The sequence below is a fragment of the Mesocricetus auratus genome, unplaced genomic scaffold (genome assembly GCF_017639785.1).
Source record: "Mesocricetus auratus isolate SY011 unplaced genomic scaffold, BCM_Maur_2.0 Super-Scaffold_100013, whole genome shotgun sequence".
Lineage (NCBI taxonomy): Eukaryota > Metazoa > Chordata > Mammalia > Rodentia > Cricetidae > Mesocricetus > Mesocricetus auratus.
The window spans coordinates 21247917-21266187 of NW_024429196.1; the positions used below are offsets into that span (position 1 = coordinate 21247917).

At 43.2% G+C, this 18271-nt stretch overlaps 1 protein-coding gene across 3 annotated transcripts in view; it reads left to right on the top strand.

The window, feature by feature from the left end:
* Positions 1-18271, top strand: part of Fam171a1 (family with sequence similarity 171 member A1) — a 114079-nt gene that overhangs the window by 81990 nt on the left and 13818 nt on the right. For all 3 annotated transcript variants that reach the window (XM_040755475.1, XM_040755476.1, XM_040755474.1), the window contains exons 4-5: positions 12-170; positions 4809-4985. In XM_040755475.1, coding sequence (XP_040611409.1) covers positions 12-170; positions 4809-4985 — 336 coding nt within the window. The remainder of the gene's footprint in view (positions 1-11; positions 171-4808; positions 4986-18271) is intronic.

Below are 18271 nucleotides of genomic sequence, written 5' to 3' on the forward strand. Positions count from 1 at the left end.
GATCCCTACAGGTGCCCGGCCACAGCCCCGCGTTCATTTCCAGAGAAGGGCCTTGAGGTTGCCGGAGAACACCAGCTACAGTGACCTCACCGCCTTCCTCACCGCTGCCAGTTCCCCGTCAGAGGTAGACAGCTTTCCTTATTTGCGAGGATTGGATGGAAATGGGACAGGTAATTTGAGTCTATTCTCTTTCCGGGCGGGCCTTATTCTTTCCCTGAGAGTTTTGGATACGGAAGAGGTGCTCACATTAAGAGAGAGGGAGCAGATCCTTGGTCTCGAAGGTTCCAGGTTGATATGGTTACCTTTTACCAGCCGAAGGAGGCATTCAGTCTGAACCACTACAGAATGGCATCTTTGTAAATTGGCTTTCTTGAGCCCTTCAGTAGTTGCCAGGGGCCTGAAGTGCCTTCTCTGGCTTTCCTTTGTTAGACTAAATATGTCAGCTCAATTGAAATTATAATTTTCTTTAAGTATGAGATCAGAGGTAGAGGGATTCTGCCCATCTGATCTCTGCCTAGCCCACTTTCCTCCAGAATGTATTGTTGGTGCCACAGTGTCTCACCCAGTTGTCCCCAAGAGACACTCAGCCCCACCCTCTCATCCACCATGTGCCCCAACTAGGAGGGGAAGTGTGGGTTCCAGTGACATCTAGAGATGAGCAAGTTACATTCCATGCTCCACTATAGATGGATCACTGAGGTGTGGACATTGTTTACCAGTTCTGGCTGTGGCCATCAGCATTCACCCACATCTTCCTCTCTGCTTTTGGATGCTCACCCTCCTTTCCTTCGAGGCCAGTCTGGTCTACAGAGCAAGGTCCAGAACAGGCTCCAAACAGAGAAACCCTGTCTTGAAAAACCAAAAATAAACAAAGTGGAGTTGGGAAGGTACCTAAGGGAGACTCTCCATAAACTGCCAGAGAGGAGCCAGGCTTTGAAGCTGATTTGGAATCTTCTGGCTGGTCACCAAGCCAGCTCTGTCATGGTCACTGCTTTGACAAGACACAGAACTTTCAAGATCAGAGAAACCAAAAGCCACCAGCCAGAAGAAAGATGATAATTCCTTATCAGAGAAAGACCAAAGCTGTGACTTCATCCTCTTGGGGGACAGCATGACCCTCAAGCCTCCTCCTCCTCCTGCAGCAGAGGATCCAGAAGTCTAAATCAATCAATCTCTCTGTGTCTCTGTCTCTCTCTCCCTTCTCCCTCCCTCCCTCTCTCTCTCTCTCTCTCCCTCTCTCTCTCTCCCTCTCCCTCTCCCTCACCCCCTCTCTCTCTCTCTGTCCCCCTCCATCCCTTGCCTTTCCATCACCCTTTATGTTTTAGACATGGTATGAAATTGAAGACAGACATTAGTGTTAAGTACTGCTAGGTATATTGCACTTCCCAGGAATGCTTTGATTAAAACTTTCATAATTTTCCAAGATTTTGCATGAACGCGTGATTCTGAACAGACTTGTAAACCTTAAGCATCTCATCCATTTCTGTAGCTTATGAGTTATTTCAAGTTGGAGGAAAGGTACTTGGTGACGTATTGCTTTTCCTCTATCTGTGGTTCTTATTTTGACAAATGTTTCTTCCTTTAATTATTGAGGACTGGTGATATTATTAGAATGCCAGTCATTTGCCATCAAATAGATGTGTAGCAATCATCTGTAGTAACCTTTCTTGGGGGAAACATGGATTCAGGAGCCTGGAGACTTCTACTTTGGGGTCCTCATGGGCTCCATTAAGTTTCCCTGATGAAAAGAGGCATAGTCAGAAACACAGTGAAGAGAAGCGGCCTCACTCAGAATGCATTCATGCTCCCTGTTCCTCTTCCAGGAACACTTGAATAAGTGATGAAACCTGAGGAGACCTGGGAATGAAGAACACAAAAGCATGGGACTGTTGATTTTGTTGTTGTTTTGTTTTTCCGAGATAGGGTTTCTCTGTAGCTTTGTAGATCAGGCTGGCCTCGAACTCACAGAGATCCTCCTTCCCCTGCCATCCAAGTGCTGGGATTAAAGGTGTACATTCCTACTGCCCAGGGACTGTTGATTTTTTTAGAAGCATATTTTATTTTTAAAATCAGTCTATTTCAGAGGGAAGAGAAAGATTGGAAGGTGACAGTAAACTGCTTTTCCACTGACATAATTGTTCAGTTGCCTAAGAAACTATCAGAATCAGTAGGAAAGTGAGCCAGCCCATAGTGTATCCATATGTATACTGGGAGTCATGGGACTGAAGCACAGTTGCTTCAGGTCTTGGGTTAGTTTGTGATCAGGCTCTCTTTTGCCCTATAGTCACTTTCTTGTCCTACACAGGCCAAAGATACTCTGCCATCTAGAGTCCCATGGGTGTCAGTGAAATGCCCTCCACTAACCACTAACCACTCCAAGGAGACAGAGGGTAAAATGGCTAAGGTATAGCATTTTTTGCTGCCCTGAAAAAGTTGGTGCAAGATGATCTCATCATTTATCCAAAACATCTGAACGCTGAACTGTTTTGAATTTAGGAACAGTTTTGGATTTTTTTAATATTGGCATAGACTTCACCAGAAGTATTGTGGCACCTAACTTTTGAATTTCAGAGAACTTCAGACTTCAGCCTGGCACTAAAATGTGAGGACAAAGAGAATCCTAAGGGCTGGGTAAAACCCATCTTATAAATAACCAACTGATGAGAAGCCTAAATGGACACTGTCCAGTGGTTCTTGCCCCTCCCTTGCCTGGGTGGCCTTACACCTGTCTCTGCCTGAACACAGAGGTCCAGGTAGCCTCGAGGCAGAGCAGGTAGTAAAGCCTAGTTACAGACAGAACTCAGTGTCTTGTGTGCAATTGGACTCTCATAATGAGATGTGGAAGAGAAATAAATTTTGGCTCCTAAGTCTGAGTCCTTCCACAGTAAAGGAAGTGGGTGGGGGTAGAGGGACATGGGGTGGTGTAGAGTAGAAACAGGCATTTCGTGGAGCACTGAGAGAGGGAAGAGCCTCCAGAAAGCAGAGCAAGCAGTCCAGGGCAGGCCTGGCTTTGCTCTCCTGTCACCTTTAAGCTGTGGGTATGTGTGTGTCTCAGTCCACAGTGCATGAATTCTGACCTTTGGTTTTCTTATCCCAAAATGAAATGGCTTCTTAACTAAAAGATTCCTGACCTTGACTCTGTGATTACAACTTAAATCTTTTGGGGAAATCTTCTATCAGGCTTTGCCATCATGAAGAAACAGATGGGTGTATAGTGGTCATTGTTGTTTACAAATTACTCCAAGGAGGACTTAGCCATTAACTTTTTTTTTTTTTGGTTTTTTTTTTACGAGACAGGGTTTCTCTGTATTGTTTTGGAGGTTGTCGGTCCAGCCTGGCCTCGAACTCACAGAGATCCGCCTGCCTCTGCCTCCCGAGTGCTGGGATTAAAGGCGTGCGCCACCAACGCCCGGCCGCCATTAACTTTTTGTTGAAACTGTAAAGCTCACTAGATTTGTGGAGATTGACATGAGCTTAGATAGGTAGCTTAGTACTTAGGAAGTATATACTTATGTATACTTTATGTAAACGTACTTTTAATCTGTCTTTCTGCTTAATAGTAAGGCGTAGTATAAATAGAAATAGCCGTAGTAAATAAACCATAAATAGTATTATATAAGAAATTGTGAGGCTGGGCAGTGATGGCACATGCCTTTAATCACAGCACTCAGGAGACAGAGGCAGGCAGATCTCTGTGAGTTCAAGGCCTGCCTGGTCTATGGAATGAGTTCCAGGACAGGCTTCAAAGCTACAAAGAAACCTGTCTCGAAAAAAAAAAAAAAGAACTATCCTGCATAATAAAATACCTTAACATTTTTATCACTAAGAAATTGATCCTACTAAGTCAAAGATGTAAAATTATGACAGAGTGTATTTCATGTGGTATTGTATTTCAGTAAAGAAAAATCTGAAATGGATTGCTGAAGTAAATGAATATCACTCCCATATGCATTCTCTTAACTTATCTGTAGACAGTCATTAAAGCACCAGCTTGGATAAAAGGTCTCTAATGGAGAATAGCTGGGATATCAAATTCCTTTTAAACAAACCAAAATAACAATGACTACTAAAACAACACAGGCATATTTCATGTCTAAGTTTCAGTCCTGTACTTCTGGTGGAAGCAGTTATTAATATTTTGAAGCAATCCTTAATAAAAAATTTTCTGCTTAAAACATGGGCTCTAAAATGTGTGTTTTATGGTACTGACTTGTCACTGGCTTTATATGCTATAGATTTATGTCTTGTGAGATATGCACACAGCTTATTTTGTGAACCTTCTTACTGTAGCTTCCCCAGAGTCTTTATGTTGTATTAGAGAAAAGTCTTTCCCTCCATGGCTGTACTCTGAATCCTTGAGAGGCTGACACATGGTGATCATGAGTTCCAGGCCACAGGGTGAGACCTTGCCCTTAAGAAGGAAGGAAGGAAGGAAGGGGGGATGAAGGGAGGGAGGGAGGGAGGAGGAGGAAAAAGGAAAGGAAGGAGGGGGAGAAAGGGAGGGAAAAAAAGGAAAGCAAAACAAAAGAGGTGGACCACGCAAGCACAGTTTGTTATAACTGGCAGACTTGAATGAGACCTCAGCTCTGCCATTAACTGGTAAATACCCTCCAGACAGCTACTGCCATCCAAACCTGTTTCTTTGTAAAACGCAGGCTTGAACTTCCTCATGAGGTTGCGGGGCTGATAGTAACAGAGCCCCTGAACAGTGGAGGGTCTACTCAGTATGTGGCAGCAGCAACTTTTTCTCAAAGGGTTTCTGCAGCCCCAGGTCCTCCATGGGTGATGGACATGCTTCTTCCTTCCAGGAAACAGTACCCGGTACGACTTGACCCCCATCACAGCCGTCAGTGTGCACTTGCTCAGCAGTAATGGGACACCCGTGATGGTGGATGGCCCCATCTATGTCACTGTGCCCTTGGCCACGCAGAGCAGTCTGAGGCACAATGCTTATGTTGCAGCATGGCGGTTTGACCAGAAGCTGGGTAAGCAAGAGTCCCTCTGGAATTTGGTATTTTTCTTTTCTGTTTTTTGTTTGTTTGTTTTAATTTAAAGGGGGATCTTTATAGGTCATGAGAGCTAACATTGGCTTTCCTAATCTTCATCCTTTGCTTTTCTGAAGGTTCTATGATCTCTCTTAGTGATGCTGCAACGATAAACGGCACACTTACTGAATGTAAAAATAAGTATTTATTGTAGAAATTACTCACAAGAGACCAAACAAGTAACCCAGATGAGCCGAGTAGTTTTCCACCGCCGAACTGGAAGCCGAATGCTGGAAAAAGAGACCGAGACTTCCGTTGTTCAATCTTTTATACCTTCCCCCCACCCTAGCCATGCCCAAAAGTGGGCCTGGCTAGTGATGTAGTTCACCGCCTACATCCGTATATCTTTATGTCCGTCCGTATATGTCTTTAGTCATGCCTAAAGTGGGTGTGGTTAGCGGTGTGGTAAGCCGCTCTTTTATTACCTCATCTGTATGCGCCTCTAGTAAGTCACATGGTTAATGGCGGCATTGTTTTCCTCCTACTTATACGATCTTTTTTTTTTTTTTGCCTCCTGAATAAAGGAAAAATATTTGCCGACATTATTTGAAACAAGGAATAGTCCCCATGATCCTACACCCTAGAGAAAGATGCTAATCTATTTTGAATTCTCTCAGTCATTTGTCTGTACACATATATGTGTGTTATCAATTGCTGCATAAGAAGTTACCCTCAGATTTAGCAGTTTAAGGTAGCAATGAGGATCTCCTGTCTCACAGTTTCTGATGTGCAGGAACCCAAGCACAGATGATGAAGCAAAGCTGGAGTGGGCCTGTAAGCTAGAGCTCTGTTCAGCTTCGGCAAGGTTCTACTGGGGCTAACAAGCATGCTCAGGACTCTGCCGTAGTCACAGGTTGACTCCAGTCCCTGGCAGCTGTTGGCCAGAGATCTTTGCAAAGTGGTCCTCTGCTTACAACATGGCAGCTTGCTTTCCTCTGAGCCAGTACATAAGAGAAAGTGAGACGAAAGTTTCTCAGGTACTTCAAATAGAAGCTGTCCAGCCTAGGAGTAGTCACCCGGCAGGTTAGTGGAAGTACTATCAGAATTGTTCTGTCTTCCGCTTTTGCAGCCATTCCAGGAGTGTCAGTACCTTCCCTCGGCAGCATGAGCCTGCAGTGTCAGTCGGGTGATGCAGATTTCCCCTCTGTTACTGTAACATGATTCAGTTCGTCAATCGCTTACAATTAGGGGGGAAATGGACTATTCTAAGTCTGTGGTAAATACCTTGGTAGCTAAGTGTTTGAATGTTTGTGCACAGCCTTGATTACTTTTCAGAGTGTGCTGTGAAAGTCAAGCTTGTAACCAGCTTTTAACTGTCAATATAACATTGTTAAACCATGCATGAAGATTAATGAAAGTTTTGGTTGGTTTGGTTTGGTTTGGTTTTTGGAGACAAGGTTTCTCTGTGTAGCCTTGGCTGTCCTAGAACTCTCTCTGTAGACCAGGACAACCTCAAACTCCCAGATCCTCCTGCCTCTACCTCCCAAGTGCTGGGATTAAAGGCATGTGCCACTACCACCTAGCTAATGAGACTTTTTTATATCAAATAATTTTTTAAATACTTAACTCCTTGAATCAGTCAAAACATAATTTTTAGCAATTACACTTGAAAATAAATATTGGGCTTTCATGGAGTTTTTGTTTTGTAACTTCCCAAATAATTAATAGACTCCATTGTAACTTTTAAAGATTGCTTCAATTTTAATGTCTATATTAAAGTGGACAGTTAGGTGGATCATAACACTGTATTAATATATACTGCATTTCTTAGGGTTTCTAATGCTGTAAAACACCATTACAAAAGTAACTTGGGTGGGAAAGAATTATTTTATCTTATAGCTGTGGTCCATCAAATCAGGCATTCTTGCCAGATATACTAGTACATGCTAAGATCCCAGCATCAGTACCAAAAGGGTTCCGGTGAGGGTTTTGTTGTTGTTTTGATTTGATTTGGTTTGTCTGTTTTTTTGAGACAGGGCTTCTCTGTGTAGCAGCTCTGGCTGTGGTGGAACTTGCTTTATAGACCATGCTGACCTCAAACTCACAGAGATCTATATACCTCTGACTCCCTAGTTCTGGAACTAAAGGCTTGCACCACCACTGCCTAGTATCCTGTGAGTTTGAGAGTAATCTGAGCTGCACAAACAACAGAAAAAAAGCAGCATTTCTCAGACTCACCTTCTTGTCCTTTTCTGGGTTTCCCATGGCTAGGCTGGGAAACCATCTTATCAATTCCTTGTATTATCTTGCTGCCTCCCATTTCCCCTCCTACCACTGGCCTGCTGTAGTGCTGCTGATTAGCCAAAGACTGCTCTCCTGTGCGGTGTTTTCTCAGAACAGCTTGTAAAGAACATGGACCATAGCATGGCACACAGGTCTCTTTGGAGCCAGGCCCTGCCTGCCTCTTCCTCCTTTCCCAGTCACTGTCCAGACATACTGACCCTTCACCAGACTTACTGAATGCTCCCCCAGGCCTTGCCATTTTACAAGCAGATGCTTCAAAGCTGCTGTGGTTCATATTGCAAATATATGTTCTCCCCATGTCTTGTGCTAAAAAGCTTGGTTCTCAGTAGATGGTGCTATTGGAGGGGTCTCACACCTTTAAGCGATAGGGCCTATGGGGCATGACCTTGAAGGAGGCTGGCCTCTTCTATTCTGAATTTCCAGCCACTGTGAAGTAAGCAGCTTTTTCTGCCATGTGTAACTTACCATGATAAACCATGCTACCCAAACCCAGAAGCAACAGAGCCAACTGACCATGAGCTAAAACTTCATGAACTATGGACCAAAATACATCTTTCCCCCTTCTAAGTTGTCCATCTAAGAGATATTAACACTAACTAAAATCCCTCTCCCTAGGTATCACTGAATCCCCTCTGCACATGTTTCCTCAGTGATACTAGCAGTGTATGCAGAAGTGGCTGTGCATTTGCGTAGCCTTTGCCTGCTCCTGCAGTGTTCTGTCTGTCTTTGTGGGATTAAGAATAGTTCCTGCTTCAAGGCCTTATTGATCAGATAAGGGTACTTGCAGCATTTTAAAAAAAATCAGAATAAGGGATGAGAGGTGATCTCTCTGCAGAGAACCCCAGTTGAGTTCCTAGCACCCAATAGGGCAGCTCAAACCACCTGTAACTAAAGCTTCAGAGGATTCAATGTCCTCTTTTAACCTTCACAAGCACTTCATATATACACACACAATTGAAAGTAAAAGTACAATCTTTTTAAAAGTCACAAGAATAGGATGTAACATTTGAAAACAAGATGATGGAGACGTGTGTATGTGTGTGTGCACTTGGGTGATATTAAGAGAATAGTTGCAAGGAGAGCGTTTACATTGGATTCTACCCCCACTCCAGTCCTGGAGCTTATGTCCTTGATATTATTATTTCCTTCCTGCCTGCCTCCTTATCTTTCAGATGAATATATTTGAATCTGGGTGAATAGGCTAGGATATTCAAATCTATGTTCCTAATGTGGTGGGGTTTTCTCTAGAATTCGTTGCCTATCACATGCACCATGACAATATGAGCATGTTGACGAAGCATGCTCACTCTCATCAGTGTATTCTGAGCAGAGTTCACAATGAAATTCTATTTAAAGGATCTTTTATGTCATAAGCTATAAATTGTCTACTAAAATACACCAGGTCCTGATTCTGGAGCCCTATGAATGCCATATTATGTGATAAAGGGATGTTGAAGATGTGATTAATAATCTTTAGGTGCAGAGGTGAACCTAGATTATCCAGATGGACCCTTGGTAATCACAAGAGGCTCCACAAGAGAGACAAGACAGGGTCAGAGTTAGAGGAGTCTGTAGTATGACCAGAGAGCAGAAGTTGGTGAAACATGCTTTAAAAATGGAGAAAAGAGCCATAATCCAAGGAGTACAGGTACACAATGGAAGATCAAAAGACAAGACCAGGAAGTTTTCCTTCAAACTCACCCTGCACAAACCTTCGCTTCAGCTCAGAGGACATGGTTTTGGTTTCTGACCTTCAGAGATATGACAATAAATCTGCAAAATATTAAACTCTTTATATTTGTGGAAACTAATACAATATAGAAATCAGTAAAAAAAAAAAAAAACAACAACAACAACAAAGGCACATTGTGGTAACCTGAGGTAATCCCCATGTCGTAGATCCTTTTTACGTTGGCCCTCTTCATTGTATGCTTGATCTGTTTCCATTAAATGGTCTTTTTAGCTTAGCATCTACCACAGAAGACCTGACTGTCAAGTTCCTATTAGTTACAGATTGCCTGTGCACAGAGCGAAGCCAACATCGGTATCATCACTCAGAAATAATAAAATTAATTAAAATGTATTTCCAGAAAACTTTAAAATTGGATATTTCAAAGAAACCATATGTTTTTCAACTTCCTCAACTTGACTGAAGCCTACATATTTCATAAGCTGCTTCAATGTCATATTTAATCAATGATAACATTTTCTTATTAAAATGTTTCAGCTAAATAAAAAGTTCCAGAGCCTGTCTCATCAGTGCAGGGGAAAGAAAATGCAGCAGGCTGTTTCAGACTCATCCCATAATTTACTATTAGTTATTATTTTTGACTGTAATAATCACTTGAAATCTTTTAATTCTTCAAATTATTTACTTTGGAGGTGAATTGAAATAATTGCCAACTCCAAATTGTTAAATAGGCAGAAATAGCAAGTTTTGGACCCATTAAGAAGTTTTTACTTGAATCAGGGCCCCCTGGAAGCTAAGCATGATTTTTATATTTTTAAAAGACTGAAGGAAGAATCAGAAAGTGGAGAAGGGGAGAATGAGAAGATAAGGCCAACGAGCACTAAGCTCCCTCATGTACTCTGAGAAAGTTCTAGAAGTAAACTCTACAGCAATGTCAGTATTGTAGACAATGATATGTTCTTAAATTTTGCTGAGAATCAATGTTGTGTTGTCATCAAAAAAATGGCATCTGTGGGGTGATGGCGGATTGTTTATTTTGATACACACATCAAAACATTAAGTCATGCACCTTAACTATATATAGCTTTTATCTCTCAGTTGTACTCAATTGAAATAGATAAGTAAACATCAAAGAGAGGTCATAGACCATGTGAAAATCATATAAAATGCATAGACACACACCAAGTTTTATTGGAACATGACCATGTCCATTTGCTGGTGAATTGTCTGTGTTTTCATCCTGTGACACCCAGTGAGTATTGTCACTGTAACACCAATTCATGCCCCCACAAACCAAAAGGATTTGTTACCCAAGCCTTTTACTGAACACCCTGTGACTCCTCATCTAAACACCTTAGCTGAGGAAGCTCTCTCAATTCACTATTGCCATGCAGGAGTATTTTCTCTCTGCGGAAGGTGGCTGGGGCTGGCTCAGCTGCTGCCTTGTTTCCTGTTACCTAAGCAGACTCCTGCATTTCCAGGAGTGACAGCTGGTATTCAGAGTGGCAGGCATTCACTGTAGGGTGGGTGGGACTTCTAGGGCTTTCACCTATGTGAAAGATAAAAACCACAGTTTTAATACTGATCGAGTGACTCTGTGTTTAACTCTGACTCAGATCTTGTATCTGAATGAAAATGTGCTCTTAAGAGAGAAGTTCTCTTGATCACACTACTAGAGGGGTCAATTTTAATGTGACCATTTGGTCATAGTTGCCTTTTAAAAGATTTTTAAAGATTCATTTTATTATTTCTAAATGGTGTGGGGGTGCGAGGATGAGGGTAGAGGAGCCTTTAGAGACTAGAAGACAGCATCTGTCCCTTGGAGCTAGGCTGGTGTAAGCAACCCACGTGTGTGTGAGGAACCAAATCTGGGTCCTCTGGAAAAGTAGCCGGTGCTCTTAACCACTGAGCCATCTCTCCAACCCCCAGTTGCCTGTCTTTACTTTTTTATTTTGGAGCAAGCAAAGAATTTTCCAGTATAGAAATACATTTTTATATTTCAACCTCTTTCATCAGAGGCTGACCTAATAGAGTAACACTTCTTTATCAGAATGCATGAATTGGGTTTTATTGACCATGTTACAGCACTATCAGTTGGCTTATCACCACATATACCCTGGAAGGACTTGTTTGAAGAAGTACAACATGCATGGTCCACATTGAAACATTTGCATGTACATTCTCTGTGTGTTGTGTTGGAGTGTCACTTGCAACATGCATGGCCTACTTGAAACATTTGTGTATACATCCTCTGTGTGTTATGCTGTCACGTCACTTGCTTTACACAGCAAAGGAGACTCCTTTGAGATCTTATCTTTTGAGGAATTAACAGGACGCTCTAACTTCAGATCTTCTCATCATGTCCTCCAGCCCATGTGATATCTGGTGAAGTGAGCAGTGTCCACACTTTGTTAGTTGTTCAAGCATCAGTTTGGCCTCTGATATAAACAGTTTTCCTTTCCACGCCTGGGGGAGAAAGTCGGTCATGGCAAATGTGTATTAGCTGGGGCTTTCTGGACAGTAAGGGCCACTTGCATCCCCTCCCTTTTATGGTCATTCATTCTTTCCTTGGTGTATAACTAGGGCAGCAGATGGCTTTCTGAAGTATGGGGTCGTATGACTTGTTGCCCTAGGGAATGGGCATCTATGAATAAGCAAACTAGGTCAGTGGTTTGAATTGAAAGTGACTGATCCTGAGTAATCAAAACATCAATAACGGTTTAGATTTTGGATTTGCATTTCTGCTGTTTAAGGGCCACTCGATTTGTGTCCTCTTACTCCAGTGAGATAACAGAAAGGCAAGCCTACACTGAAAGTGAAGCTATGTTGTGAATCCAGTTTTAACTGCCTTCCCAAACCCAGCAGGCAGAGTGTGTGTGGGTTGCTATAGAAATGGCGGCTACTGAACCGGCCTCTTATCACACATGACACATCCATAGCAGGTGCTCAGGAATACTGTCATAATTGGCCTGTGCAGTACGTCTGTCTCTGCGTCCACTGGGACATGGCTGCTGAGGATATGCTGGGCTCAATAGTCTTTTAGGTAAGTCATGGCCAGCTGTCCCTGGAGGTGGAGTTTATTTAAAATGCAAATCCATTTCATTTATTTGTCAATGTAGATCCATTGATGTAACAAGCATATTGTAGGGGTGTTGTTTGAGAGATCAGGTGGGGGGCTGGGGGCAGAGGGGAGTTAGAAATGTCTGCACCATTCTCTCAAATTTGATGCAAACCTAAAACTATTCTTTAAAAAGTGAAACCCAGATCATTTTTCTATGCCTCTCTGACCCAAGCTTGATGATCAAAGGATTATCTAGGTCACCAAGAATAAGTTAGAGACCAGCAAGGACTTGCTTAAATGTGTTTTCAAGGCCTACCCCCAAACACTAACATGGAGAAATAGATAAGAGATACAGATATTTAAAATCATGTCAGTATTAAACTGTTTGTCTAGATGGAGGATCTCAAAGTGATATGTTGTGGTTTGACTGACTTATAGGGATGCCCTGTGCTAAGCTGTATGGGTAAAAGTTAGAAATGGAGATGTTTATTTGTCTAACAATTTAAGAACATATTTTTATGTGGGTTTAACTTTAGAACTATATGCAGTACCTTTTATCCTGAAAGAACAAATATGACTATTAAGGGTATTAAACAAAGGAAGGGGTTGGCTTACCTAAGAGTAATGTCAGTATATCCCTAAGAATGACAAATAGACCATTTCCCCGGGAAGAGTACAAAGAAGCATCCTCAGTGTATAGCAAGGATGACGTTGAACTTGTGACCTTCCTGCCTCTGCCTCGAAGTGTTGGGTTTTTAGGTGTGTACCTGGTTTATGGAGTGCTGGGGAACTGAACCGAAGGGCTTTGTGCATGCTAGAGAAAGGCCCCTATTTTCTAGATATGAAAACCAGGCTGAGGAGGAATTGGGTTTTGATGAGATTTATAGGAGGGAAGAGGATAATTTGTCTGGTGGAGCTGGGGTGGCACTGGAGAAATGCTGAGAGCCCAGTGAAAACCTTGTTTTGACAAAGATCCTGGGGGCAGGAGCACAGACTGTCCAATCTGCTTTGCCTTTTGAGACTAAGATAAGGGGGAGGGGTTTCATTGCTATAGATTCTTTAGCATCCTATTGCAAAGTTCTGCCCCTAAGGATGAGAGTTAGACTTACTAATACTTGTGCTGCCCTGTGGGCTGATCTAAGAAGAGGGACAATTGTTTTCCAGTGTTGCCTAGCAACTCAAAAAACAGTCTTGTACTATCCAACCATTTCTAAGCATTGTTAAGGCTTTTGTGTTGGTGGCCTCCTTGGAAAGATAATTTTCAGAAAATTAGCTCTTGGGTAGCTGTTGTTTGGGGCACTTTTGTTTTATAACTCTATTCTTAGTGTGTTGGTTTTCTTGAAGTATCACTTTGTGTAGAACTAGAATTTACTATGCTTGGATTTAACCAAAACCATTTTTTGCAAGCCTGACAAATGAGTATTGCCTGTTTTTGTGGTTGGAGAGTTTACAAGCCAGTCCTTCTCCGAGAAATCCTACATTCTCTGACAGTTAACCATTAGTTACCACTGATGGTGTTGGTGGGGGTATGTGTGGCAACTGCATATCCTACTACTGACTTTTTCCACTGCCAGGAATCATCTAGGCCTTTTAGTGTGCTACTGTTTGGCCTGTGTTTTAAGTAGAAAGTTGATGTTTATTCTACTATAAGCCTAAGTAAAAAATAACTAGGACATTAATATACTGTAAGTTATTTTAGAATCGGTGTTGGAAGCAGAGACTCGTGTATCCCAGGCTGACCTCAAACTTGATGTATAGCTGAGGATAGTCTTGAACTTCTGATTATACCACCTCCACCTCCTGAATGCTGGAGTTTCAGGTGTATATTACCACATCCAATTTGTATTGAGGATCGAACCAGGGCTTTGTGAATACAAAACAGGCAATCTACCAACTGAGCTACACAACCAGCTGAACAGATATTTATCTGTATGTGTGTATGAATGTGCGCGCACGCAGGTGTTGGTGAAGGCTGAAAGAGTGTGTCAAACCCTTGCAATTGGAGTTTTGGGTGGTTGTAAACCACCCAGTGTGGATGCTGGGAACTGAACCTGGGTCTTCCACAAGTACAGCCAGGGTGTGTTTAACCACTGAGCCATCTCAATTCGCCCCCCCCCCACTTTTTTTTTCAAGACAGGATTTCTCTGTGTGATACTCCTGGCTGTCCTGGAACTCAATTTGTAAACCAGGCTGGCCTCAAACCCACTGAGATTCCCCCTGCCTCTGCCTTCTAAGTGCTGGGATTAAAGGAGTGGGCCACTACTGCCTGGTGCCTTCAGATATTTTTAACATAACACCCACCTCCTTTCACTTGAGAGAGTAATTACAAAGTGAAGGTATCTTTAGTAGGTTTACACAGGTCATATACAGTTTCTAGCATTACAGAGAAAACAGGGAGCCACAGAACAGCAGTCACAACAAACTGAACTTGAACACCCACTCCTCTTGGTGTATGAGCTATAGCCAGTTACTTAGCCTGTGAAAGGAATATAGTAGCAAAGTCTCCATCATAGAAATATGAATGGAGAGATATTACAGCAGGGCCAGGAACTAAGGGAAAGCCTTCATAGCTGTCCCTGTCTCCCTCCTCCTTCATCTTCCTCCTCCCCATCATCCCCGTCGTCTTGCCTCCACCATCTTCTCTTCCTCTTCTTCCTTCTCTCCCTCATTTTTCCCTTCTCTTTCTCCTCCCTGTAAGCTTTCAACGGCTCAGATGGGATGGACAGGGATGGATTATGGCACTCAGGAGCCAAAGAATACTGAGTGTTACAGCTCAGATGGAAAGGTATTCTGGCAATCAGGAGCCAAAGAATACTGAGTGTTACAGCTCAGATGGAAAGGTATTCTGGTAATCAGGAGCTAAGGAATACCCCAGATTACAGTAAGCATAGCAGCTTACAGCCCTGCTTCAGGGAGAGGCTCTCCCAGTGTATCAGCTCTGCTCCAGCAGGAGACGGCAAAGTTGTCACACCTGGAGAGCAAGCAGAGTGTAACAACTTCTCTGGGTAAGATTTTCCTGGGAGAAAAGTGTTACAGCCCTGCTCCTCTGCTCTGGGTCATCGCTGCTCTGACAGAAGGTCTCACCCAAACCTCATTCAAGAGATTTAGTGGGAGGGAAGAATCCAGGAGAGCAGTTTATTTCTTTTTAGAGTGGTTTGGTGCATTCATTGAGTCTGAAATTTCTGCAGATGTTGGGGGTTGACCTGCCTTTGAGCAGGTTGCTCCAAAATGAGATGTTTGAGGCCTACCTTACATGGTGTAAGATCTCGAGTGGTAAAGAAGCTAACACTCTGCCATGAATGGTTGTGTTCTTTCAGCCTCTCCCTTGGACCCCTCTAACGTCACGTGTGTGCACATGCATAGGCACACAAGCACACAGAACGAGATGGGCACATCCAGACGGCGTTGCATTGGAAGTTCTGGCAGAAGTACCCCTGCTGGCTCCCACAAGCGCCACACAGATGTGATCACCCACCACAGCCCACACATTTCAGATACGCACTATGAAGTTGGACATAGTTGATGAGAAAGAAAATGTAAGGCCACAACTGAAAAAACTTGGGCCCAACCAAAAAAAATTAATTTTTTTGAAGACAGGGTTTCTCTGTTGCTTTGGAGGCTGTCCTGGGACACACTCTTGTAAACCAAGCTGGTCTGGAATTCACAAAGAGCCACCTGCCTCTGCCTCCCGAGTGCTGGCATTAAATGTGTGAGCCACAACCGCCCCCACTAAAATGTGTAGCCCAGGGCCTCGAACTTATGATCCTCCTGCCTCTGTGTCCTTCAGCAAATCCTACCAGCATGCACCACCACAACCGGCCCCAACCAAAATTTAATGTAGCCATTTTTAGCTGGGTATATCCACTAATAAGGCAGGTATTTCTATAAGCCAGTGTCTTTCATCATTTTCAGACCAAACCTGAGGTAGGGATACCATCTTCCCTATCAGCTGGAGCTTAGTCCAGGGAGTGCTCAGTGCACACAGTGTCCAGTCGTGGGTGTGGAGAAGAGGGGGTGCAGACTCAACCTTCCTTTCCTGGCATATGGATCTCTGCGCATGCGAGGACCCTTCACTGGGTATGAAGTTACCTGGAGGCGCAAAGCAAAAGCCTCTCCCGCTCCTGCTTTGTTCAGCCCATCTGTCACTTTGGGAATCTCTGTTTGTTGTCTTCGAATTCTCTGCCAATATTTTTTTAAAAAACAAAAACAAAAGCAGACTTGCCACGGAATTCTAAACCCGGATTTCCGGTTTTACAAACTGAACAAGAGCTGGTGAGGTGGTTCAGTGGGGAAATGCACCCGCCACCAACTGGATGGCTGGAGCTTAATCCCCGGACCCACATGGTGAGTGGTGGCTGGAGCTTAATCCCCAGGCCCACAAGGTGAAAGGACTGACTCCAACAAGTTGCCCTTTGACCTCCACGGGAGTGCCATGGCATATTCATGCACACACAAAATAAATGTAAAAACTAGAGAGAGGGTTCAGTGGTTATGAGTACCTGCTGCTCTCCCAGATGACCTAAGTTTGGTTTCCAGTACCAACTCAGGTGATTCACAACCACTATAAGTCCACCTCCAGGAAATATGACTCCTTCTGGCCTCCATGGACACCCTCACACACAGTTTATATACTCACAGACACATACATATACATATAAATAAAAACATGTGATAAGAATGTATTTGAGAAATTCATTTATTTGTCTAGCTTTTTTTTTAAGTTTTTCCTTATAGTGTGGGTGTTTTGCCTAAATGTATGTCTGTCCACCACACAGTGCCCATGAAGGCCAGAAGAGCGTATCAGATCCCCTGTGACTGGAGTAAAAGATGGTAGTGAGCCACCATGTGGGTGCTTGGGATCAAACCTAAAGCAACGAAGCAAAAATAGCTCAGGAAATGCTCCTCTGACAAGGCTTTTATTCTTAAGTGAGGTAGTAGAGCCATGGGTTTGAATAAAGTCAGGACCACAAGACAGTTAAGCAGGGTGTGGTCAGAGTCTATGGAGGGGAGACGGTTGAGCTGATACCCTAAGGACACCTGGGAGCCTTCTCTGGGAATGTTTTGTGGGGCAGAGCAGGATAAGATGCAGTGGTGGAACCCAGGGTCTTGATTTTGAGCCATTTTGACCTTACACACAGCAGCCATCATGCAACAACATGCTTTCTACACTCATTTGACCCTATCAACCCCTGGTACCGTCTGCCAAGGGCTGAATTACTTCCTGAACAGCTCATAAAAAAAAACACCTCCAAAGGCGCTTTGAGCAGTGGACACATTGTAGGAAATAGCATCGGCAGTTTTTTTTAGAAAGTCCTCCAACCCTATCAAGGCCTACATATCTGAATGCTTTGCAACTGGAAATGCAGTCCACGGGTGAGTGGCCTGACATCGCCCAGGAGCTTGTTGAAACAGCCCTGTTGGCCTTTCCTCCAGACCTACTGAACCACAGTATACATGGTCCTTCATTCAGAGCCATGTTTCTAATGCTGAGGACTGCAATCCTATCTCCTAATCCCATTCACACCTTTGTGGCTGTAGTGGTGGGATTTGCTAACTGCTAGGTGGGAACTGAAATTAGTGGATAAAAAACAAAATTTCTCTAGTAGGGCTAATTAATTTCATACTTTAATGGTCCACATTCTTGAAGTCTTTGTGTACCTGTTGTAAATGGAAGATTCTTACTGTCTTTTGTCAGCAAGACCATGTATTGGGTACTTCTGACTAGTTCTTTAAGCCTTTTAAAATCCTTGAAGTTGCCCGTTATGGTTCCTTTCCCAAAACTTATTTCTTAAATCATTAAACCCTTAAAGGGGAAAACAAGCAGTTGCTTAGATTCAATTAATGTTTAAGATTAGCCAGACACAGTGGCACATACATGTAATCCAAACCCCTGACCAGCCTTGGCTGGATCTCCAGCACAAAAATAAACTAAGTAACTAAATAAAATAAATATTTTAATTTAGCTTTAAAAGTCTCAGAGGCCCGGGATTTGGCTAAGCCAGGTTAAAACACTTGCCCTGCAAATCTGATGACTTGGGTTCAACCTCCAAAACCCACATAAAAAGCTAGATATGGGGGTACACATCTGTGATCCTAGAATTTCTAAGACAAGGTGGGGGCGCAGCCAGGAGAATCTGCCAGAAGCTCCCGAGACCAGCGAACCTGGTGTAGGAAGCACAGCAGCAGAAATGAGAGAACCTGCTTCAACAAGGTGAAAGACAAGATCTGACT